The sequence below is a fragment of the Rhinoderma darwinii genome, chromosome 11 (genome assembly GCF_050947455.1).
Source record: "Rhinoderma darwinii isolate aRhiDar2 chromosome 11, aRhiDar2.hap1, whole genome shotgun sequence".
Lineage (NCBI taxonomy): Eukaryota > Metazoa > Chordata > Amphibia > Anura > Rhinodermatidae > Rhinoderma > Rhinoderma darwinii.
The window spans coordinates 83,017,171-83,043,590 of NC_134697.1; the positions used below are offsets into that span (position 1 = coordinate 83,017,171).

Consider the following 26,420-nt stretch of genomic DNA (forward strand, 5'->3'; position numbering starts at 1 on the left):
CAGCAGCCTGCCACTAACGGCACCCGGCGATCATGTGACCTGTCACATGATCACCGGGAGAAATAGAGACAGCGCCGCTGCTGCTGTCTCTATTCCTATACACAGCGTTCATTGAACGCTGTGTAAGAAGACATCGGAGAAGACGAAAGCTGCTTCTGTCTTCTCCTCAGGGTCCCCGGCAGTCACTGACAGCCGGAGACCCGACATTCAACTGCCCGATCGCGCGGGCAGCAAGTTAAAACCCGAGCCGTAGAAAGTCTATGGCTCGGGTTTTAAGGACCCGTCCCTGACCGCTGGCCGTAAAAATACAGCCAGCGGTCGGGAACCAGTTGGGCAGGAGGATAAGCCTGCTGTACTGACCTCCGCGCCGGTGACCGACCGACCGCCCGGCTCTTGTCTTGCAGATTCGGAGTAACAGAACAGCCGTCCGTCGCTGTTCTGTTACTCAATGGCGGCGGCCCGCACTTGTCAGGGAGGCGTGTCCTACCCCTTTCCCGGCCAATTCCCTGCTCCTCCCCTCCTCATCTTCGTTAGTTAGCAGCGCTAGCGCGCTGAATAGGTACCTTTGCAAGATGATGTGCGGTGCGGGCTGCCATGGGCCCCCTGGGAGCCTAGGGCTCCGGGCGGCCGCCCGAATCGCCCATATGATAATCCGCCACTGATCATGGCCTGAGAACACACTTTCTCTGCAGCTAGTGTGTTTTTTTTCTTTCTTATTTTTTTTTTCTTCTTAGAAACATTTTTACCTTTTTTTACATTTTTCGTCCCATCCCCTCTGGTTTCCAGCAGTATTCTAAAATGCCACCTAACCGGGCCAGGCGATGCACTGTACAAACGGCTCTCATTGGCTGCGTTAATCACATGGGGAGTCCGGCAACGGTTTGTGTAATATTTCTGCACTGTTTTATATACTGCTGTGTATAGATAAACAGGTTGCGAGGTGGAGACCCCACTATGGACCCCAGGTTAATGCATAATGCGTCCAAAATGTAAAACAAAAAATAAAGCTGGTCCTATCCTTTTATTTATGCGCCGCGGTCTTCCAGCTTCTCCCACTCTACTGTTTGTAGAGAACAGAAGGGAGTAACACATGGCTGCCGGATCGATCATACTTCACACAGGATTTGTTTGGAGACGCCTAGGTCTGCGTAAGCGCTGTGGACACAACACGGCAGGATATTTTAAGCCGCAACTATTTTACGTGGCTGCTTTTTGGCTTAGTATTCATTTGTATTTACTCTGTTAAAGGGCTGGGGTAATAGCGGGATTCACTTACTAGTGTCACCCACTCTTACCACCTCCTTTATGTCAGGGTCACTAGGGTTATGCCTAGCTTCCCTACCTTTCTCTTGTATTAACGTTACTTAGTGTACTTGCTTTGCTACTAAGTGTATACGACTGCATAGTAAATAAAGGGTAATATTTATTAACACAAACAGTAGTCACATGTATTGAATACGCTGACCCCACACGTGGTACAGTATAAACAAGGTATTACAAAGGCTAATCTATACCACCACCCACTTATCTAACATACATCACAATATAGCGTCCGCATACCTCAATGCATATAATAACCACAGTCCCAGTACAATATATTACATTACTATACTAACTCCCACCCACTTAACTAACATACATACGAGTAAGGCTGGGTACACACGAGCATGTTACGTCTGTAATGTACGGAACGTATTTTGGCCGCAAGTCCCGGACCGAACACACTGCAGGGAGCCGGGCTCCTAGCATCATAGTTATGTACGACGCTAGTAGTCCCTGCCTCTCCGTGGAACTACTGTCCCGTACTGAAAACATGATTACAGTACGGGCCAGTTGTCCGGCAGCGAGGCAGGGACTCCTAGCGTCGTACATAAATATGATGCTAGGAGCCCGGCTCCCTGCAGTGTGTTCGGTCCGGGAAATGCGGCCGAATTACGTTCCGTCCATTACGGACGTAACATGCTCGTGTGAACCCAGCCTTACAGTGCACTCACTCACTCACGTTTTCTCCTGTGACCCACCACCCCCACCTGGCTCTAACTTTCCCTATACACTCTGTTCCTTCTGCCAAATCTGTTTCATTGAATTGGCTGAACGGCAGTACCAGACACATTCACATGGATGTCCTTTCTGACATGACACTAGCGGAACCGGCCCTGCAGTCAGACCACCACCGATCACACATTGACGCCATTAATTCTGAAGAATTCCTTTAAATTAGATCCAGAAGTCCCCATCAGCCTTTCAGTTATTGGTGTAGCAATGGTTACTAGAACTTGGTATTCTGGACAGTTCCCTCGAGAAACCAGGCAGCCTGTGCAAAATCGTTCAGATCCCGAGACTTTTCCTATCTAGCATGTCAATGTTTTGTGTCAAGTGTTCTGAAAGTGATCGGGTCATTAAATCTCTATTTCTAATCCATTTTAATCCATTAAGCCTATTATTGCTCTGACTTCCATCTTCCAAATTGGTTTAGTTTAATCTGTGAAAGAATTAGTGCGTATTTAGTCCGGTCCTATCCAGAAATGTTCCTATGTAGAATGCTAACCTTTAGATGTTTGTACCCTTCGTTCACAGCATGCGACGGCTCCCTCCAGTACGTGTTTGCTATTAACCTGCTTTATTGTTTACAATGCCTTTTTAGTCTGTTGGTTTAGAGGATTAACTTTCTATTGTCGTATTTGAGCATGCGTTTCTTCTGTCTTTGTAGGTATGGCTTGAAGGCAAACGATCAGATCTTGGCTGAAGAAAAGCACAAGGAGTTGTAAGTCAAATTCACCATAAATTATTTTCTTGCTCCAGGAAATATCAGTGAGGTTTACGTAGGGCTCATTCAGACGAGCGTGTATCACGTCCGTGTGACGGCCGTCAAAACAACGGCTGTCACACGGACTCCTGTATTTCAATGGGGCCGTTCACCTGACCGTTTCAACTGAGCGTGTGAAGGATCTGTGAAAAAATGACCTGTCCTTTTTTATCTTGCGCTTCACGCATTTCTCCGTAGACTGTAGTCTATGGGGGATGCGTGTTTATGCATCCAGTACATGTGCACCTCTGACGTGAAAAACTTTAGTTTTTCATGTCCGAGGTTGGCCACGTTCGTGTGAATGTAGCTTAACTTTAAAGAGTCTCTGTCACCACATTATAAGTGGCCTATATTGTACATGTGATCGGCGCTGTAATGTAGATTTTTTTATTTAGAAAAACTATAATTTTTGACGGAGTTATGACCTATATTAGCTTTATGCTAATGAGTTTCTCAATGGACAACTGGGCGTGTTTTACTATATGACCAAGTGGGTGTTGTGGAGAGTAGTGTATGACGGTGACCAATCAGCGTCATACACTTCTCTCCATTCATTTACTCTGCACATAGCGATATAGCTATATCGCTATGTGCAGCCACATAAACACAGAGTAACATTACTGCAGTGTCCTGACCGTGAATATACATTACCTCCAGCCAGGACGTGATGTTTATTCAGAATCCTGACACTTCTGTAGCGTCTGTGTGATATTTACAGCAAGGCAAGCGTAATCTCGTTTGAAATGACCGTTTACAGCGTAATCTCGCGAGATTACGCTTGCTGTGCTGTAGTGTCTCGGGAGTGTATTAGCGAAGTGTCAGGATTGTGAATACACATCACTTTCTGTCTGGAGGTAATGTATATTCATTATCCGGACACTGCAGTAACGTTAGTGTGTTTATGTGGCTGCACATAGTGATATAGCTAGATCACTATGTGCTGTGTAAATGAATGGAGAGAAGTGTATGACACTGGTCACTGATTGGTCAGCGTCATACTCCCCTGTACAACGCCCACTTGGTCAAACAGGAAAATTCATTGAGGAATTCATGAGCATAAAGCTAATATAGGTCATAACTCCGTCAAAAATGATCGTTTTTCTAAATAAAAAACACTGCTGTAATCTACATTACAGCGCCGATCACATCATGTACAATATAGGCCACTTATAATGTGGTGACAGAGACGCTTTAATAGTAATCCACCTAGACGGCAATAATGACCCCTTTTGTGCTTCCTACTCGGTAATGACTCCAGCTGTGCCGCCACACATTAGTAATGTCCACCTTTGTGCCTCCATACTGTAGTCACGTTCCCCCTTTTTGTCCACAACCAAAGTTGCTGCTGTTCATGCTCTCAGGTGGGGGAGGGTGTGGGCTACCACTGGGTACGTGGGATTGTTTCCAATGACAGCCTGGTAACTGGGTGCCTGTCAGATAATGACATTTGGGCCAACTAACCATTTTTTTTTATTTTTTATTATATTGCTTTTAATATAATGTAAACAAAAAATTTATTTGTGTTGTCACTTTCTACTTTTTAATGTATTCATACTTTTACTTTATGGGAGCTGCCATTTTTTTTCATCTCTGTACGTGGCAGTTATGACTGTGTCTGTGTAGCAGTGCTCACTGTATGTATGTAGCAGTGCTTTCAGCCGTTTTTCAGGCCGTAGATGTCCTGAAAAATCGGAAGCAGAACGCCTACAAACATCTGATCATTGGTTTCAATGGGAAATACGGCTTTATGTTCCGACGGGGCGTTTTGTACGCGGCAGTTTTCCAAAAACGACGCCAAAAACGCGAGTTTGATTAAAAAATGGCTGAAAATCAGGAGCTGTTTTCCCTTTGGAAATAAATACTGCAAAAAACGTAAAAATATAATAGAAATAAGTAAATTACTTAAAAAAAAAAAATTCCAGGAGTTGTGTTGGGATGAAAGGCCTCTTGACTATGGGCAATAGACTCCTAGTGGTACTGCATTGCCTCTGATGAGAAAAGATTCTCCCTGCAGCATCTCTCTGCTCTGTGTGGTCCCCCGGAGCCTCCACAGGTTCACTATCCTCTACTGCCCCTTTTTAGGGAGAAATCCTGGCTCTCTGCTGTTTGACACAATCCTTGAATACAAAAGTTTACAGGATCAAGGTTGGACTTATTGGTGCAGATATGATTTTTTTCTTTGAGAGGTAAAGTCCATACGGTGTATATTTTGAGAAGGCATCTTGGATTTGCCTGTGTTTTTTACATTCTCCAGACCAAGGTGTGTGCATTTTTGTAGAGTGCTATTTACGTACAGGATTAGATTCAAGCCTAAAGCATTGATATGGTGCCAGATCTAAGCTCTTCACAAAAGAACCAAATTCTGTGCATAAATACGGTGCCAGAACCAAGCTCCATACGTAAATACAGCACCAGAAGCAAGCTCCTCATACAGTGACTACAGTACTGATCAGTCAGAGGTAGAGTACACATTTTACTTTCATTGACTTACAGGTGGCGTCTTCTCTGATAGGAGTCATTCTATTTCCTTTTCTCCATCCGATCCAGAATGCCATGGCTTTTCCCGACCACAACTCCTCTCTGCATAGTTTGCCACTCAGATGTCTTTGGCTCCTCACTTTTACAACATATCCATTCCTACATACTAACACTAAATCCTCATGGTGCCACACACTACGCCCCAGAATATATTAGGGCCATACACTATGCCCCTGAATGTACTGCCACACACACTGCCCCTGAATGCAAACATTTCACACATAATGTCCCATCCCCCCCCAATACAATTAAGTCGCACCGTGCTTCCTGAAAATTAAGTGCCACAACCAAATTGCCCCATAAAATATTGCTACTCACTGTGCCCCCTGTAAATATTGCAATAGGTTGTGCGCCATTAAATAAAAAGTAGCAAGCAGTGTGTTGACGAAGAGTGCCACATACTGGGCCAACAGCAACAAACCTACTCGCCTGCCCCCGTTGCCACGCTGTGTGATCAGGCCTCCTCCATTGGAATGACTCTGGATGTGTGATCTCTTTGCTCTGCCTTTATCACAAGAAAAGTACAGGGCTAAGTGGGACTGTTCAATTTTTTTTCTGCTGTTCAACTCTATCCAAGGACGTGGATCCTATTGAGTGCAGGGGGAATTCAGTCGAATTCCTAATTCTGCTGTCGACGACGACCCCCCCCCCCATCTGAATTACGTCCACTCCATCATGCCCTCGCTCCCCAAGCTACACTTCTGTGGATGACGTGCTTTCATCGTCCTTAAAAAAAAATAAAAACTATGATCTCTGAGGTTGACCAGACCTTATTTAGCGGTTGCATAAGTTGAAGGTGAATACATATGCATTCACAACTTTTTCAGTTCTTAGTTATATTTTTAGTTATTTTCATTCCATTGTAACATTTTGGCCTATTTGGTGAGGTCCATTAAATAAAATTAAATGTAAAATCTATTTTAATTCCCAGTATTAATGGAAAAAATGACAAGGGTCTGAATACTTTCGCAAAGCAATGTATAAGTACAGTGCTGTTAATCAGATTTACCCCTAAAATATTGTCCCTGTACACCTTAATTTCAAGACTTGTTTATAATACTTTGAACTGGGACACCACACTGAGCCGTGTTTCAGCCTCAGGTTCTTTTTTTTACAAAGTTACATTGTTGATTAGGTTGAAAAAAGACCGGTCCAAGTCCAACCTATAATCCTACTGTGTTGATCTAGAGGAAGGCAAAAACCCCCATGAGGTTGATGGCAATTGCCTCATCGTGGGGAAAAATTCCTCCGACTTCAAATGTGGCAATCAAAATAAATCCCTGGATCCACGTCCCATCTCCAGAATCTAGTACTCATAACCTGTAATACTATATTTTTCAAGAAAGGCATCAAGGCCATTCTTGAACTTGTGCAATGAATTAACCATCACAACATCCTGTGGCAGAGAGTTCCATAATCTCACTGCTCTCACAGTAAAGAATCCCTATCTGTGATGGTGGTGAAACCTTTTTTTCCTGTAGACGTAGAGGACGCCCCCTTGTTGTTGTTACAGGCCTAGGTGTGAAAAGATCATTCGAAAGATCTCTGTCCAGTTATAGATTTGTACATTGTAATTAGATCGCCCCTAAGCCGTCATCATTTCTAAACTGAATAGCCCCAAGTGTGATAACGTTTCTTGGTACTGCAATCCACCCATTCCTTTAATTACTTTGGTCACCCTTCTTTGCACCCGTTCTAGTTCAGCCATGTCCTCCTTATACACAGGTGTCCAAAGTTGTACGTAATATTCCATGTGTGGTCTGACCAGTGATTTGTATAAAGGCAAAACTATGTTCACATGATTGTATTTGCCTTGGCAGCAGCTGCCTGGCACTGGTTGCTAATGGTAAATCTATTGTTTCAGTAGCAGTTTTACCCAGTGTTTTACCATTTAATGCAGAATTGTAAAATTTGTTTCCTCAGCCCAAGTGTATAACCTGAAGTATCAACATTAAACTTAATTTGCCGTTTCTCTGCCCAAACCCCCAGCTTCCCCAAATCCCTCTGGTATTATTACATTACCCTCCTCTGTGTTGATTACTTTAGAGCTTAATATCATCGGCAAATCCTGAAATGATACCCTGTAAACCCTCTACAAGGTCATTTATAAACATATTAAAAAGAGGCCCCAATACTGACCCCTGTGGAACCCCACTGGTAACTGCGACACACTCTGAGTATGTACCTTTTTTGTCTCTGCTATACATCGAGTAACAACTGCATTTAGTTTTTGTTTCAGAGTTGTCGTCAATTCTCTAACCTCCGTAATTGATTCCAGCCCATCTCAAGTCAGTAAGGCTTCGTTCACATCTGCGCTAGGACTCCGTTCCGCAGTTCCGTCTGAGCTTTCCGCTGGAGCGGAGCCCTGACAGGCACAAACAAAAACCATAGGTTTCCTTCACCATTGATTTCAACGATGACTGATCCGGTGCCAATGGTTTCCGTTTGCCTCCGTTGTGCAAAGATTCTGTCGTTTTGACGGAATGAATAGTGCAGTCGACTACGGTATTGATTCTGTCACAACGACGGAACCCTTGCTCAACGGAGACTAATGGAAACCATTGGCACCAGAAATGGCTTTACACTCTTTGATAATTCTTATGATTTCGATTACGTTCTTCTCACTTGCAGATGACTACTTTAGAAAGTTGAGATGTTTGGTCAAACTCCTGGTATAAGTCCATATATTTTGTGGTAGCAGTATGTAATTTGTCTGGGTAGCTTGAAAAAATATAAAATGAATGGTTCAAAATAATGCGTATTTAATCTGCTGCAAAAGTGAAGCTCGAGCAAAGGTTTACCGGTCAGCCAGGACAATGATCCCGAGCACAAGGCTAAATTAACATTGGAGCGGCCAAAGAACAACAAGGTCAATGTCCCACAATGACCCAATAAAAACTCTGGTTTCCTTCTAATTGAATCCGTGGCACTTCTAAAATGACGTTTGGATCTTTATATTGAACTTTGGTTTTGAAATAAAATTAAGACTTAAAGTCTATGTACACCTTTTTGAAAACCTTTTTGATTTTTTTTTCTATAAAAATGTGTATCACTGGGATTGGTGCAAATTTCTAATTTTTATTAAATATTTTTACTATTTATACAGAATACAAAGCAGCTGTATCCCTCAGGTCAGCGGCACTGACTGTGACCAGCAGGATCCACCTAAGTTATGAACTTCAATGTGATCAGTAACCGCTCGGTCCCCGCTGACACTGAACCAGTCAGTCCCGCTGACCTGACGGATACAGGTTTCAGCGCTAGATACAGGTGCTCTGTATACAGGATACAAAGCAGCTGTATCTCAAAAAGTAAAAAAATTTCATAAAATGTAATTGCAAAGTTGCACCAAACACACTGATACACATTTTTATTAAACATATTTTTTTAAGCTGTACAAGGCCTATAACCCGTTGGTGATCTCCAATACGCCTTTTCACGGTGGCCACTAATGGGCTTTAATACGATGCATACGCCTTTTAGCTGCACTGCATCGGAAAAAATAAATAGAGCAGGGAGACATTAAATCTCCCTGCTTTCAGCTACCTGCGTTAGCTGAGGGCTGGGAGCAGCCCAGCTCGAACGGGCGAGATTGATATCTGTATCAATCATGCCAGTTTAAACCCTCAGATGCGGTGCTCAATAGCGAGAGCCGCATCTGGGTGGTTTTGGAAAGAGGGAGGGAGCTCCTTCTCTCACCCCACCAGCATCCTGCGGTAAGATTGCATGATGTCGGTGGTTTCTATGGCAGCTGGGGGCCGGATAAAGGCCCACAGGTCTGCCGCTAGTTATGCCTGCTAGGCCATGCTAGTTACACGGACAGGCACTAATACACTGCAATACAAAAGTATTGTAGTGCATTATAAATGTGAGCGGCGGATCACATTGTGAAGTCCCCTAGTGGGACAAGTTTTTTTTCCTCCTACGGTAAAGCTATAACATTGTTTAACCTGCACGGTCAAAGCCGTAAAAAAAATTAAATAAACCATTCCTTAAAGACACTGATCAAAAAGTCGCAGCTACTCCAAAATGGTACCAATATAACAAGTCGTAAAAAAACAAACCCTCATACAACTGCATCGGCGGAAAAATAAAAAAAGTTATGGCTCTTGAAATATGGAGACACAAATAATTTTGGAAAGTGTTTTTACCATGTAAAAGTAGTAAAACATACAAAATCGATATCCATTTTGTATCGTTGCAATCGCAACAACCCGCTGAATAAAGTTATTGTGTTATTTATACCTCACAGTAAATGGCGTAAATTTAGGACGCATAAAAGACCTTTACAGTTCTGTCGACGCAAAAATAAAAAAAAGTTATAGCTCCTTGAATGAGACTATGGATTAAATAGCTTGGTCATTAAGGAGTTAACCATAGGTGTATATTGAAGACACAACAGCAGCAGCAATGCAGTACCAGAACTGTGTATAGCAAAACAAAGGAGCCTGAAATATTGCCGTTTTTACACTGGCCACGGAGCACTTAAAGGCTGGCACTACGTATGTAGACATTATTTTTCGGCTTGTGCTGTGTACACTAGGAGACATGGTTAGTGGTTATCTCATAATCACTTCTTTTATAAAGCTTGAGGTTATAACACAGGATCACATCCGTGTCAATAAGTAACCTGCCCTCCCAACGTGTTTCCTCCCAGTATTCATCAGGAAGATAAAGGCAGTAAACGTGAGGTAGATGATTAAGCGGAGTGTTAAGATTAAATATTTCGCTGGTGTCTGTGGAGCAGTAATTCCAGTGGAGTGCCACCTTCCCATTACCCGTCTAGAAGGAATGTTCGTTTCTGCCTTCCACAAGGCTCGAAATTAGCGTTATCCGCAACTGAAGTCACGATCCAATTGGTTGATTATGGACACCTATGACTTTCTTTACCTGTCCAGTAACTCTATACTAGTTGATAGCTCAGGGGCTAAACGTCGCTGGAAGTAATGGTCACCGCAATATGTTCTCTCAAAAAGAGCTTATTGTTCTTGTAACTATCAGGATTTCCCCGCGCGCGCTCGGAGACTATCGGGGTTTCCCCGCGCGCGCTCGGAGACTGTCGGGGTTTCCCCGCGCGCGCTCGGAGACTGTCGGGGTTTCCCCGCGCGCGCTCGGAGACTGTCGGGGTTTCCCCGCGCGCGCTCGGAGACTGTCGGGGTTTCCCCGCGCGCGCTCGGAGACTGTCGGGGTTTCCCCGCGCGCGCTCGGAGACTGTCGGGGTTTCCCCGCGCGCGCTCGGAGACTGTCGGGGTTTCCCCGCGCGCGCTCGGAGACTGTCGGGGTTTCCCCGCGCGCGCTCGGAGACTGTCGGGGTTTCCCCGCGCGCGCTCGGAGACTGTCGGGGTTTCCCCGCGCGCGCTCGGAGACTGTCGGGGTTTCCCCGCGCGCGCTCGGAGACTGTCGGGGTTTCCCCGCGCGCGCTCGGAGACTGTCGGGGTTTCCCCGCGCGCGCTCGGAGACTGTCGGGGTTTCCCCCCCCCCTAGCAGCAGACCGGAGACTGTCGGGGTTTCCCCCCCCCCTAGCAGCAGACCGGAGACTGTCGGGGTTTCCCCCCCCCCTAGCAGCAGACCGGAGACTGTCGGGGTTTCCCCCCCCCCTAGCAGCAGACCGGAGACTGTCGGGGTTTCCCCCCCCCTAGCAGCAGACCGGAGACTATCTGGGATTTCCCCGCGCGCGCTCGGAGACTATCGGGGTTTCCCCTAGCAGCAGACCGGAAACTACCGGGGTTTCCCCCCCCCCCCCCCCCCCCTAGCAGCAGACTGGAAACTATCAGAAGAAACGTGCCCGTACATTGAACCAGCCGGTCAACGGAACTCAGATCATGGACGGGCCAGCGCCAGAAGTAAGGATTTTGCTACTGGAGATGCATCACGTGACCAGCGCTGGGATCAGGTGTTAGAAGTTGAAATCAAAGCGTAAACGTACTGTAAATCACACACAAATGTTAACGAAGTGTCAGGAATCTGAATAGACATCACGTCCTGGCTGGTATTGCTGTCTATTCTCTGTCAGGACACTTGAGTAACGTTAATATGTGTATATGTGGCTGCACATAGTGATCTAGTAAGATCACTATGTGCTGTGTAAATTAATGGGGAGAAGTGTATGACGCTGATTAGTCACTGATTGGTCAGCGTCCTACATTTGTCTTCACCATGCCCACTTGGTCAAAAAATAAAACACGCCCAGTTGGGCATTAAGAAATCCATTAGCATAAAGGTAAAATAGGTCATAACGCCGTCAAAAATGATCGTTTTTCTGAATAAAAACCACTTATCTACATTACAGCGCCGATCACATTATGTAGGAGATAGGCCACTTATAATCTGGTAACAGCCTCTTTTAGCAGTTCTTAGCAGAAAAACAGAGCTCTGACCCCTCTAAAGAGTAATATCTATACGTAATTTTGGACCTGTGTAAATAGTGAGAACTGCTGATACAAACTGTGTTTGATGGGTGGCAACCCTACCAATGGAACAATCCACTCGATCATTGCGGAACAGACTCGATGCAAGTCATAAAGTTCTAAAATTTTATTGTTTTGTGACTGGAATTAAAATAGCCAGCCGCTCTTTAACAGTTCGACATTGCTGTTCACTTCATATGTTGTGGCAAATGTTTCTTCAGTTCACATTATCTTTATTGCCCTTGAGACCTTGGTGCAATAGAAGTTAGAACCGTTTACGTTTTCTGGAGGGTCTGTAACACTTTCCAAGGTGAAGGATGACTTCAATATTGACTCGGTAAATGGAATTGCTCATAGTGAGACAAACAAAGTGGAAGGAAAAACACTGTTCAGGATGCCTTAGCAGAGGAAATTCTGAAACATTTTGTGGTTTTGGCATCCAAATCTGGATCATGTGGGGGGATATAATACCAGGGTTGCTATGTGCCAGTGTTTATGGTGGGTTGTGTTTTTTTTATTACATTTGCTCAGACAGGCGTTGACCAATTTCTGTTTTTGTTCAGTTGCCATATACTGTTTTTTGTTTTTTTTTTAATAAGATTACTAACCGCTTTTGAGAACTGAAGGAGACAAGTAGTAAACATTAACTTGCAATATGGTTTGAATGCATTGTTTCAAAGTTTTTTTTTTTCACTACCTTTTCTTAAAGGGGTTGTCCAGTCGGTAGAAATGAATGGCCTAACCTCAGGATAGGTCATCAGTAGCTGATCGGTCAAGGTCAGTCTCCCGGGACCCCTGCCGATCAGCTGTTTCGAGCTTGTTTTCTAATTGCTCACTGTGAATCATCGACACGGATGTTGCAGTGATTCACTTAAATTGGAGAAGAAAGCTGCAATATCTGTGAGTTGTCGCTACATAGCGTGTGTTGACGATTCACAGTGAGCAAGTAGAAAATAAGGGGAAGCGGCGCTCATACGAGCACTGCACCCCCTTCAAAACAGCTGATGGAACCCCAACCCATCAGGTATTGATGGCCTATTCTGAAGATAGGCCATTCATTTTTAGGGCCTGGAAAACCCCTTTAAAGATTGCCCTCCTCCCCCGTTGTCAAATGTAATGTGAACATGTGTAGTAACTTACCTGGTGCTGTGTTTCACGGGCTGCCTCTCTGCTCTAGGCCATTGCAGGGCCCTGTGACCTGTACTCTGACAATCCAAGTCGTACAGCGTCTACTGTAGAAAACCGGACATCCGAGACTTCCTTACATTGAGAGGCTCTCATAGACTTGCATGGAGAGCCCAAGCTCCGGTCCCTACAGCAGACGCTATGGGATACAGGGAGTCGCCATAAAGATCACGTGACCTCGTGGCGGCCCGTAAAATAAAGCACCAGGTAAATCACAACACATGTCCACATTACACTACGTTATACTTGACAAGGAAGAGGGGCGAAACCCCAGAGTGCTCCTTCAAGGCCCTTTTAAATGGAACTACTATGGTGTAAAATAGTGTCAAATCGTGCAAAAGTTTACAATTGTAAATTTTCTTAGCGATTTTGCAGGATCAGCGAGAAATTGCTCGCTTGTCGTTGATCAAATCTGTTATGATGGCCTAAAAATTGTTTGACGCGGTTGTCAAATAGCCACTCGCTATTTCGGGTAGAATGGCTGTTTACCTGCAAAATTGTGCAGCCATTAATGAATACATCCTTTATGGCTGCACGATTTTGCAGGTAAACTACCGTTTTACCAGCAATACCACGTTGCGGCCTTGTCCGTGTCGCTCCGTGGGGCCTTACCGTTGCTCTGTATTGTTGACGGTATGGAGTTTGGAAGGCCAGTAAAGGAAATCTGTTGGGAAGCGCATGCGGAGTGCCGTAACCACCCGTCCAGTCACCTCGCGTAACGGAGAAGTTAAAGCTCCAGTTTTCAGATTGATTCAGGGAAAGGCAAACCCTGTGGGGTGTATTTTCATGGGTATTTTTCTTTTTTGTCAAACTACTGGGTTTTTCCAAAGTCACGATTTTGCCAAGACCACAACAATAAAAACGACTTGTGTAAATATACCCTTAGACTCAATCCCTAGTATTAAACCAATGTTATTCCACATAAACGTGGTCTCCGATCATGTTTAAGCCCTCCGATGCGGCTGTCAATAGCGACCACCACATCGGAGTGGCTTTAGTGGGAGGGTCTCTCACCCCACCAGCCCCCCTGCTATGCAATCTTTGGCAGCCTGGGGGCCTAACAAAGACGTATAGGCCCCCAGGCCTATAATACACTGCAAACGTAGAAGTATTGCAGTGTATTATAAAAGCGATCAATAGATCGCACAGTATAGTCCCCTAGTGAGACGAAAAAAAAAAAAAGTTTGTAATGAAGTCCCAAGTAAAAAAAATGAAAAACCCCCTTTTCCCCTTACAAAATACTTTATTATGAAAAAAAGTAAAAAGTTACACATTTCAGATCGCCGTGTCCATAACCCCAACTATAAAGCGATTATACTATTTAACCCGCATGGTGAACGCCGTAAAAAAACTGCGAGAAAAAGCCCTCATACAGCCATGTCGGCAGAAAAAAGATGTTTTTACTATGTAAAAGTAGTAAAACTTAAAAATAGACGATATAAATTTGGTATCGCCGCAATCGTAACGACCCACTGAATAAAGTCGTTTATACCACACGGTAAACGGTGTCAATTTAACATACAAAGATTGGTGACCATTCAGGTTTCTTTTCCTATTACCCCACCAAAAGTTAATAAGTTAATCCATAATTTAAAGTACCCTAAAATGGTGCTAGTAAAACAACTTGTCCCGCAAAAATCAAGTCCTTGCAATGTCGACAGGAAAATAAGTTATAGCTGTTTTGAATGCGACGATGTGAAAATATAACACGTTGCTTGGTCATTAAGGTTTAAAATACCTTCGGTATTAAGGGGTTAAAAATGATATGGTAAATGTTTGTAACTATTTTGTGTGGTATAATGCAGCCTTACAAACCGATAAATTAAAAAATAAAATAAAAAAAAATATATATATATAGAATTAATTTTTTTTTATTTTTTTTCTCGAAATACTAAATTTTTGTGTCGCACGGACTATCAACCAAATTTTACCACTAACCATAAAGTGCAATGTGGCACGAGATAACCATCTCCGAATCGCTTGGATAAATAAAATTATTTCTAAGTTATTCCCACATAAAGTGACATCAGATTTGAAAATGAGGCGTCAGGAAGGTGAAAACTGGCTGCAGCGCGAAGGGGTTAATAGAACGCAAACCCAAATTTTTTTTATTTTTTTTTCCCCGATATATTTCTCCTCTGCTTTCATTCTGTCTGGTCTCCTACTGTTATAAAAGCTGAGAAATATTTTAAGATTTCTTCTTTTTTTTTTTTCCCACCTCTTCTTCCAAACCCCCCTCTCAGACCTGTCCTTTAAAGGTTCGGCAAATACCTGCAGCAGGGGACCAGTCTAGTTGGCAGAGGGCCTGGCCGTTCAATGTCTCCCAGAAAAGCAAATCAACATCTTGGTTCTCGCCCAGATTTCTGCAGGCTCCTGAAACAAATACTTGGTTTTATTCGTTTGCTTTAATCGTTCGTGTCTAAATGCCCTTTTACACGGACCATTGATCGGGCAAATAAGCGTTCACGCAAACTCTTGTTCCTAATTGGACCTTTTTTATGCAGCCCACAAATTGGTCGCTAGATGGCAGCACATCTACCTGTGTAAACTGTCTACCTGCCGACATGATTGCAAATGCATGAGGACAAATGATTGCAATAACTATCGTTGCTCTTTGCGAGTAGAGCTTATGAGCGCTGATCGACGTTCTGTATCATCGATCAACGCTGGTTTTTCCAGTCCGTATCGGGCCGTGTAAGAGCGCCATAACTTTTTTTTCGCAGGGAAGCGAACGTCCACAACTGCTCGTTCACGATCATTGCCCTGTGTAAACTGGGCAACGATCATCCGATGATCATCGGCTGATTGTATAGTGTAGGCTTCCAGAAATACGGTCATTGTCGGTAGCACATCTTGCTGTGTAAACGGGGCGATGCGCTGCCGGCATGATAGAAATGTATGAGGACGAGTGATCGGAGTAACGTTCGCTCATTCTCCTGCATTGTTCCTTGTGATAGGAGCAAACGATCGAGCGGTCTCCTTGATCGGCGATCGTTTACACGGTATGTTGGGCCGTGCAATGGGACCCCAATTTTGTTTGAAACCAGTCCACGCTATTGCATATAATTTTTTTCCCTGTATTTCGGCCAGACAGAAGCCAATAAAACACAGTTTAACCCTCAGTCCTAGCACCGTACCTATGGATATGTTCAGCGTGTACATCTGGAGCTTTCCTGGCGTACAGGCTAAACAGAGTACCTAAAGTATACAGTGTTTGGATATCATCCACCAGGTGGCGCTCTTGCTCCGGGAGGCTAGATCTTTCTCCATCGTAGGAAATTGGTCTGCGATCTAGAAAAAGCAGCACTGTGTAATATACTTGATAGTTGTGTCGGCAAATTATACCTCGGTTACTGACTTTTTTTTTTTATTCACAAATATGAAAAACTCTCTTGATTTTTTCTTTTTTTATCCTTCTTAAAAGATTGCAACTTTACTGACCACCTATTGTCCTGTGATAACCGGTAAATAAAGGCATGTTCATTACTAATTGCATTTCATTATGTAAATAATGAACATTTATAATGGCAGACATATAGTGTATAATCCAGCATTTACCCCCCTCGTGATCATGGGTTTGTTGTAGTCTTCAGATCTGTCAGTATTTACACTGGGCAATTATCGGGCAGACGAGCGGTCACAGTCCGCTCGTTCCTGATAATTGCCCTGTGTAAACAAGGCAGCGATCAGCCGGTGAACAAGCAAATGCTCGTTGATCGGCTGATTGTTTGGTTTAAAGGTCCTTTTACACCGGCCTATTTTGGCTGGTACATCGATTGCTGATCAACGAGACAGCTCGCTGATCGGTGCTCCTTTCACGAGGATCGCTCTTCCCCATACGGTTCTATCATGTCGGCAGCGCGTCTCATGACGGCCTCCGCTCACTGCCATCTTTGTTCTTTTTAGATGTAGTTCAGACAACTTGGAGATGCCTCATAGATCACGGTCTCCTACGGAAATGTGAGTAACCTCCTCATGTTGGGTTTACGGGTACAACCACGAGGTCCTCTGCCCTGCCGCCGTTCAGTGGTGAACGTAGTTTACCCTCTAGTGAGAGGACATGTGGTATGGCAGTAACATTTCCAGACTTTGTTCCTTTTGTACAGTATTTTGGCCCGTTGAGTTTTACTCTCTATCTCTTTTGGGTTTTAGGTTGGGCTTGCTGCACCTGTTTCTTTTTTCAACCTTCTCAAATATGTAACTATGTAAATGTTTTTGCTGTATTTGTTTCGTGGTAACCAAGGCTCTGGTCACACTTGTATCCGTGGGTTCCGGGTTTCTGTAATTTTTTTTTGTTTTGTAAGAATATCACCGCATTAGTCAATAGCGGCTCACCAGTGACTGACTAGATCCTTCACCCAGTCATGGCTTCCGTTATATACTGTATGCTTGGTGTGAACATATTTTTACTTGTTCTGTAAACTGTCTGAATACAGCCGCCAAAATGTCTTGGATCTACTTTTGGCCTCATTCTCTCATTCTCTCATTGCAGATTTGGTCATTATTTTGCTTCAGTATTTGTTAGCCAAAACCAGGACTGAATCCTAAACGTGGGAAATGCAATATAAATTTTTTTTTTTTTTTTTCCCCTGCATCAACTACCGTTTTTGTCATAAAAAATAACTGATGCGGAATACTGACCAAATGTGTGAATAAGGCCTTAAAGAGGACATCTTTCTACCTGGAAAATGTATGAAGTAATAGACAGAAATATAAAACCTTAAACAAAAATTTTTTCAAATGTAAATTTCCTCTAATTTTGTGTTAAAACTGTCCCTTTAAGAAATGGAGACTACTTCAGGTGGGCAGTCAACGTTTAGACTGCTGTGAGACTTCCTGCTTCTAATCTGGCAGAGCTCCCTGTGTGGAGAGAGACTGTGTACAACATGTGTCAGATGTGTCCTCTTCACTGTACATTAATTAGCAGCAAAGTCAGATGGATTCCTGGGTATTCTGGAAGAGGTTAGAAGAAGCAGCAGGTAAATCCTGTCACCGCTTTCTCTTCAGTGGCTGCTACTACGTATGTGTATATGTGGAGTGATGGGCTCAGATTAACTGTAAAAGCAGCGGTTTTCCTTTTCTAGAAGGTTATGACCTTATTCACATCTTTTTTTGCCTACGTTTAGCGTACACCCCTATTTGCATGCTACGCCATTGAATTAATATTTATCCCCTGAGCCTGCTGTATACTACTATTTATAATATATATATATATATATATATAAATATATATATACCCTGACACTGCCCCACACAGTACATTTCCCCCAGAGTGATCTGCACAGTATAATGCCCCTTTTAGCTGCCCTCCACACCGTATAATACCCCTTTTAACTGCCCTCCACACCGTATAATGCCCCTTATAGCTGCCCTCCACACAGTATAATGCTCCTTATAGCTGCCCTCCACACACTGTATAATGCCCCTTGTAGCTGCCCTCCACACACAGTATAATGCCCCTTGTAGCTGCCCTCCACACACTGTATAATGCCCCTTGTAGCTGCCCTCCACACACCGTATAATGCCCCTTATAGCTGCCCTCCGCACACAGTATAATGCCCCTTGTAGCTGCCCTCCACACACAGTATAATGCCCCTTGTAGCTGCCCTCCGCACACTGTATAATGCCCCTTGTAGCTGCCCTCCGCACACTGTATAATGCCCCTTATAGCTGCCCTCCGCACACCGTATAATGCCCCTTGTAGCTGCCCTCCGCACACAGTATAATGCCCCTTGTAGCTGCCCTCCGCACACTGTATAATGCCCCTTGTAGCTGCCCTCCGCACACTGTATAATGCCCCTTGTAGCTGCCCTCCGCACACCGTATAATGCCCCTTATAGCTGCCCTCCGCACACCGTATAATGCCCCTTATAGCTGCCCTCCGCACACAGTATAATGCCCCTTGTAGCTGCCCTCCGCACACTGTATAATGCCCCTTGTAGCTGCCCTCCGCACACTGTATAATGCCCCTTGTAGCTGCCCTCCGCACACTGTATAATGCCCCTTATAGCTGCCCTCCGCACACTGTATAATGCCCCTTATAGCTGCCCTCCGCACACCGTATAATGCCCCTTATAGCTGCCCTCCGCACACAGTATAATGCCCCTCGTAGCTGCCCTCCGCACAGTGTAATGCCCCTTATAGCTGCCCTCCACACACCGTATAATGCCCCTAAACCCAGTTCTACCGCTTTGTGCTCTGGCTGACTCGTGTGATTTCCCGACCACAAATTAAATTAACAGCGTAGCATGCGAGCTGCGCTGTTTCCGTAATTCATAGACGGAAATCACACGATTCAGCCACAACACAGAGCGGTAGAACTGGGTTTAGGGGCCCCAGTTCTAGTGAAAAAAAAAAACAGTTGACACATAGAAAACACACGTATATAAAGGGTATGTGCACACGATAACTGCATTTACGTCTGAAATTACGGAGCTGTTTTCAGTAGAAAACGGCTCCTGAATTTCAGACGTAATTGCATGTAGTGGTGTTTTTCGCCGCCTCTTTTACGGACGTAATTTGGAGCTGTTCATTGAAGTCAATGAAAAACTGCTCCAATTATGTCCCAAGAAGTAACATGCACTTCTTTGCCGAGGCTGTTATTTTACGCGCCGTCTTTTGACAGCGACGCGTGAAATGACAGGTCGTCGGCACAGTACGTCGGCAAACCCATTGAAAGTAATGAGCAGATGTTTGCCGACTTATTGAAGGCGTTTTTTCAGACGTAATTCGAGGTGTAAAACTCCTCCAATACGTCTGAAATTAGGTTGTGTGAACCCAGCCTAACATATGGATGAAAGTTTTTTGTTTTTTTTTCCGTGGACAGAAATTGAACGCACCTTGTGTGTGTGTGTAAGGCCTAAACTTAAGGGCACCACAGATTGAAAAAAATCAAATAAAACAAAATTCTGATGCCATTTATGAAGTGTGGGTGTTTTTTTTTTTTTTTGTTTTTTTTTTAACGGGCCCATTCAATGCAAAAACACAAACTTGCGTGTTATGGTCTGGCCACTAGGGGGCATAATTGTATTATAGAATTGATCTGCTCAACAGCTTGAAATAAAGTTAAACAGATGAAATACTTTTCAAGCCATGAAGTCTGACTGCCAATGGTAATATTGTGCTACTTCACCTCTCACACGTTAAATGCTGTGATCAGATATTTAGCTGTTAGAAAATAAAAGAACAAAAAAAAAATTGCAGAAAAGTGACTATTTGTTAGTAATTTTGATCAATTGAACGGTTTAGAGCATGGCCGTGTGTGCTGGAATCAGCCAGCTTTATGTATGAATGTTTTTTGGGGGCCATTAGGTGGTATGTGCCCCATATTAGCTGGCCTGTCCCTTGCTAGTGGTTGCCTTAGAAGAATAGATTATCCACCGCACCTTTCATTTAGGCCACATGCACACGATGCGTATATAGCGCAGATTTCCCTATGGCGAATCCGCAGTGTTTTTACAATACCAAGTAAGTGAGAGTCCAAGTTTTTTCCTCTACCTGTACGTCTACATTTTTCTGCACAAAAATTGACCTGTGGCCCGGATTTTAAAATCTGCCGCAGGACAAACTTGCCGTTTCCTATATCGAACAGGTTAATGAAATAAAAATAAATGTCATCAATATCCACAGCATATAATCCGCAGCTGTTTCCACATCACATTTTAGAATATGCAGAGTTTTTGTGCATGTAGCCTTAGGGTATGTTCACACACAAACTCAAAAACATCTGAAAATACGGAGCGGTTTTCAAGGGATAACGGCTCTCGATTTTCAGACTTTTTTTGAGCAATGTTTTTCTATAGTCCATGAAAAATGGATCCAAAAACTTCCCAAGAAGTGACATGCACTTTTTTGCTGGCTTCTTTTTACGTGCCGTTTTTGGAAAACGAGGTGTAAAAAAACGCCCCGTCGGAACAGAACGCCGTATTTCCCATTGAAATCAATAAGCAGATGTTTGTAGGTGTTCTACTTCCGATTTTTCGGGTCGTTTACGGCTGAAAACACTACGTGTGCACATACCTTTTAAAGTCATCTTTTGGCATGTGCTGGTCAAATATACGTTGGTATACCTTCGTTTTTTGAACATCCTTTCATTTTTCTGGGACGTTACAAGGCTTATACGTTTAGCAGTTCAGTTCTGAAGTGGCTTTGAGGGCCTTCTATATTTGAAACCCCCATAAATCCTCCCAAATTAAAACCTGCACCCCTCAAAGTATTAAAAATAGCATTTAGAAAGTTTCTTAACCTTTTAGGCGTTTCGTGGGAATGAAATCAAAGTGGAGGTGAAGTTTCCATTTTTTTTTTTTTTTTTTGCAGAAATTCCATTTTAAACTTTTTTTTTTCCTGTAACACAGCAAGTGAATATCAATTGGCCAGATTCTGCCGTTTTAAGAAATATCTCATGTGGCAGACCAGGAGGCTGGTTGCCATAGCAGCCATCGGCACCCCCACAATCATGTCGCGGGGGTGCTGATCCCCCTTCAAACCACTTAGATGCCGCAGTCAGAAGCGACTGCAGCATCTAAGGGTTCAATGGATTGGTTAATATACAACTGGCACCGGCTGGTTATGACGTGGGCTCAGCTGCTGATCCCGCGCCATTATTTTTGTCATAACTGTACGACCTGTGCCAGGAACGCCTCGCCGCTCATGATGTACAGTTATGAAACTCCCAGGTGTCTTAACCCCCTTAACATTTATCTGCTAAAACCAAAAATACCACAACAACTCACCATGGCCAGGATCACACACTGTTTTGATGCAGTTTTTGGTTCGGTTGTTTTAGCCAATCACAGGAGTGGTCACAAAAAGGTTCTGCATCATTTACTTTCTTTATACTTCTGGCTTTGACTAAAAAAACTGAGTGAAAATCAATGTGTGATTTTGGCATTGGGGTGTATTTAGACGTTGAGGTGCGGTTTTACCTCAATTCTATATGTTTTTCAGTGCGTTTGTAGGGAAAATAAACCCACAGTAAATTTCCGTAAAAACGCATGCCTTTTTTAACTTTTTTTTTTCTATTTTTTTTTAAATGCAGTTTCTAACTACACCCTTAGGGCTTGTCCACACACAACGATAGTGCAGCAGAAAATTTCCGCAGTGGCAAAAACGCACCATTTGAAGTGTTTTTTATGGCAGAAAATGGTGCATATTTTGCGGTCGTTCACAATGTTAGGAGATTGAGACGTCTCCTAAAAAACGCAGCAATTCAGTCGTCTTTCCGCAGCAGGAATTGACATGATGCGGTCTAAAAAATACGCACCGCAGGTCAATTTCTGCTCAGAATTTTTACACAGCATGTGGATGAGATTGCACTACTCTATTCTGCTGCGTTTTTTCACATAAATTCCGGTCGGAAAAAATGCGGCATTTCCGCAGCATGTAGACGAGCCGTTATGCCAAGGAAATCTTAGGGCTCGTCCACACGCTCCGGAATTGCTGCTTTTTTTTCTGGCCGGTATTTCGGCTGGAAAAAACGCTGCAGAATACAGTAGTAGCAATGTGGATGAGATTTAACAAATCTCATCCAAATGCTGCGTAAAATTTCAATTCCTGCTACGGAACGTGTGCGTTTTTCAGAGGAGACGTCTCCATCTCTTAACATTGAGAAAAACGCAGCAATTTATGCCCCATTTTCTGCCACAAAAAAAAAATTTGGAAATGGTACGTTTTTACCGCAGCGGAAAGCCTTTGACTTTCAACGGACTTGCTGCAGAAATTTTCGGCAGCAATTCTGTTGTGTGTGGACAAGCCCTTAAAATTATTATAGAAATCAATCCTTAGCAGAGTAATGGCATGTTTGTCTCAATATTTTGCCACCTCAGTACTTAGGCTACGGCTACGTTCACATCTGCGTTGGGACTCCGTTCATGGGTTCCATTCAGTCTCCGTTTGTGTCACGATTGATTTCAATGGTGACGGATCCGGTGAAAATGGTTTCCTTTTGTCACCGTTGTGTAAGGGTTCCGTCGTTTTGTCTGAATAGCGCAGCCGACTACAGGATGGATTCAGTCAAAACGACGGAACCCTTACACAACGGTGACAAAAGGAAACCATTTTCACCGGATCCGTCACCATTGAAATAAATGGCAATGCAAATGGAAGCCCATGATTTCCGTTTGGATTCCGTTCACATGAACCCCTGACTGAAAGCTCAGACAGAACCCATGACTGAGCCCTGACGCAGATGTGAATGAAGCCTAAGTTCACACTAGCGTTCCTATACGTTTACCTCCGTTCCGTCAGGGGAAGAGAGGATCGAACGATTAAACGGAAAGCAACAGTTTTGTTAGAATTATCATTGATTTCAATGGTAATAATTTTGTTTACGTTGCTTTTGGTTTGTCTCCGTTCGCTAGGTTTCCGGTTTTTCTTTTTTAGGGTGCTTTCCGTTTTGATTTTTTTCGATCCGCTCTTCCTCTGACAGAACAGGGGTAAGAGTATACAAACGCTAGTGTGAACTTAGGCTTACTATGCACAAAGTGGTTTAGGATAAAATACTAGATTGAACATTTACATGATTTCACAAAACAATCAGAACACACGTTTTTGGACCGGTCTAAAAGATGAATAAATGTGTGACCATAAAAACCAGCCAACCAATTAAGTTTATCCCAGAGGAAGGCCACCCTTTATGACCTCCTGAAGCCACATCCTGTCCTGCGGGCCTTCTGAACCGTGATGCTAGGCAGGAAAGCAAGGAGATCAAAGAACGTCAAAGGGATATTCTCTGAAAGTCAAGATGATCCGCAACTAATAAAGCTAATAAAGAACAGCAGCTCAGACCAAAAGCCCCAGATGCCGGAGTGTGGCAGCTTTACTCAATCAACCAAACTTTTATAGTCCAAGGCAAACCAACATTTTAGATTTTTACAGACTTTTCCTCTCATTTAGGCTCTGTTCACACTGTTTTTGAGCTGTACATTCAGCGTATACTTGCCACATACAGTTGCAATTTAGTTTTTTTCCCGCAAACGTAATAAACTTTTAGCTGTTTGTTTTTTGTTTTTTTTTTTGGTTTTTTTCAATCGATGAAGTCGTATGTGGGCTTGTTTTCTCGCAGGATAAGTTATATTTTTTTGCTAGATATAAATTTCTAAATCGGTTTTCCAGGTAAAAAAATGTTTTTGCAGCTTTAAAAGTCACAAATGAGGACTACTTATAGATGGATGCGCCATAGGTCACATCCACCGTTACTCCGTTTTAGGCCAAAGAAATGGATGGGTCACTGGGAGTTGTGACCCACCCGCCCTTTTTGGCATAACTTAGGGTTCTTAGCCCATTTCTCATAGGCAATTGTCTCCAGTTTTGTAATATTTTTAGGTTTGCCTGCTGCAACGGCCTTCTTAAACCCCATAGAAAATCTTTGGTGGGATTTGAAGTCTTTAAACAACTGTTTTTTTTTTTAAGTAAGAGGTGGAGCCAAGGTAAGTTGACCCTTATGGAAAACCAAACCCACCATGATTTTCTTTGAGGTCGTGCCAAATAAGAAAATCTAACTTTCATCCAATAACAAGCTGCCTTGCAGGTAATTGTCTCCTCCTGCCAAAATGTTCCCATTGCTCCAGAATTAGGCCCTGTTCAGTTTTTTTTGGTGCTGTTTTGATGCAAAAACCGCGCAGAATACTCCATCCCGTTGATTTCAATGGGATACTGGAGGTGTTTTTTCCCACGAGCGGATAAAAACGCTCGCGGGGAAAAAGAATCATTCCCTTTCTTCAGGAGTTTGTGTCTGACCTCCCATTGACGTCAATGAGAGGAAGAGAGCGGGTTTTGCAACTTTTTTGCTTGCGGTGCTCAATGGCCGTGGCTGAAAAACGTGGGCAGGTCAAAATCCTGTCTCAAAATTCCTGAAGTGCTTTTACTACGAGTACATACCCTGTGGCATAGTCGCTGGAAGTCCATTTAAAAATAAAATAAAAAATTGAGATCAAGATTCGGAGGGTTGCAGTTTATTAGCAGAAAAAAAGCAGTTTGCGGAAATCTAGGGAATAGGCCAGCCACCTAGCAACTGCTGATGGCTGCTAGTGGCCGCCTTCCAAGTTCCGTCGGAATGTAGTAAAGTGACGGCGTTATTGCTTCAGAATTTTTCCGAGAGGCTCTCTAGCTTGGCATTCATACAAGACCTCAGTCTTCTGTTCCAGCCGCCACTTGTTAGTTTCAGTAGTGTTTGGATGAGCCATCTGGTTTTTGGAAGACCCTGAAACGGAAGGTAGTATTCGACCACGTACCAAGAAATACACACTGGGATAGGATAGAGGTAGCCTAGAAAGAATGCCGTTTGCAGATCATAGATTCCTGTTCCGAGGGAGGCAGCCACCTATCGCCAGTTGATGAGTAGTTTAGGACACGTGATGGTAGCGCTAATAAATCTAACTGGATCTGAATCGGAGGGTCGCCAGTAGTGTTTTGCAAAGAATAGAATCTAGCGGTGTTCCCTTGGCTGCTGCTCTGGATGAGCTTAGATGTGATTGATAACAGGTGGATCTTGTGTGTCAGACACGCGGGACCCTCTGTCACCAAACCAGTCAGTTCCGCTGACCTGACGGATTTAGGTTTCTGCGCAGGATATATAGAAGCTATATCAAAGTCTCTAAAAGTGTTTTAACCAAAACAAATTACCAAGTGGCACAATACACCGTTTTAGTAAAAAAAAATTATCGGCGTACGTATCCTTTAAGTATGCTGGTGTATCCCTGCATTCCTCGTGGCCAGGAGGATCTATTCCCTCGTGTGTTGGTAGTTACTTTCCTATATGGGAGTCTGGGTAGTTCTGATAACATGTTTCCCCTTATATTTTTTTAAGTTCATCACACACAAGGCTTGGTCTTTGGTGTCCTCTGAGATTTAGTTCTACTGGTTCGTTGTCCGTATGTGAAGTTTTTTTCTTTTTTCCCTTTCTAAGATCACATGGTTCCGCTAATAAGACCCTCCGAATCCTGATCTACATTTATTTATTTTTTTTCATATAGACTTCCAGCGACTATTGAAAGCCATGGTTCCTCTGTGTGTATGAACGTCCGTTCCATCTATTTTTTTTTTTTTTATTTTTATTTTTTTTTACCAGCCAGAGGCAAGGATATAAAATTACATGTCATTCTTAGTGACCGGTCCGAGTCAGATAAGCTGCGAAGATAAAACAAATCAAGTTTTAGTACCTACGATGTAGAATATTCAGTCATTGTTTTAGATTTCGCTGCCCCTTTTTAGGAGTCTTAACCAGTTAGTGACCCCCCCCTCCCCCATTGGTATTTTTACGGCGCTGCATCATTATGAAGCTGCTCTGCCGGGAGCAGTAAAAGCTCCCTGCTCTGGGCTACCGGAAGAAGCGGAGAGCTTGCGGCAGACCTGCTCGAGTGGGCGGGATCTAAATCCATATCGATCCCACTCATTGAACCCCTCAGATGTGGTGGTCAATAGCGACTGCCGTATCTCAGTGGTTTTAGAGGGACCACATTGATGGCTGGCTCCCATGGGGGAAAAAA

General features: G+C 43.6%; 1 protein-coding gene across 4 annotated transcripts in view; it reads left to right on the forward strand.

Moving 5' to 3' along the window:
- The window catches only part of ADK (adenosine kinase), a 161,417-nt gene that overhangs the window by 50,028 nt on the left and 84,969 nt on the right, over positions 1-26,420 (forward strand). For 3 of the 4 annotated variants that reach the window (XM_075841852.1, XM_075841854.1, XM_075841855.1), the window contains exons 3-4: positions 2,711-2,764; positions 16,849-16,896. In XM_075841852.1, the coding sequence (XP_075697967.1) occupies positions 2,711-2,764; positions 16,849-16,896 (102 nt within the window). The remainder of the gene's footprint in view (positions 1-2,710; positions 2,765-16,848; positions 16,897-26,420) is intronic. The other variant, XM_075841853.1, reaches the window with a different exon arrangement.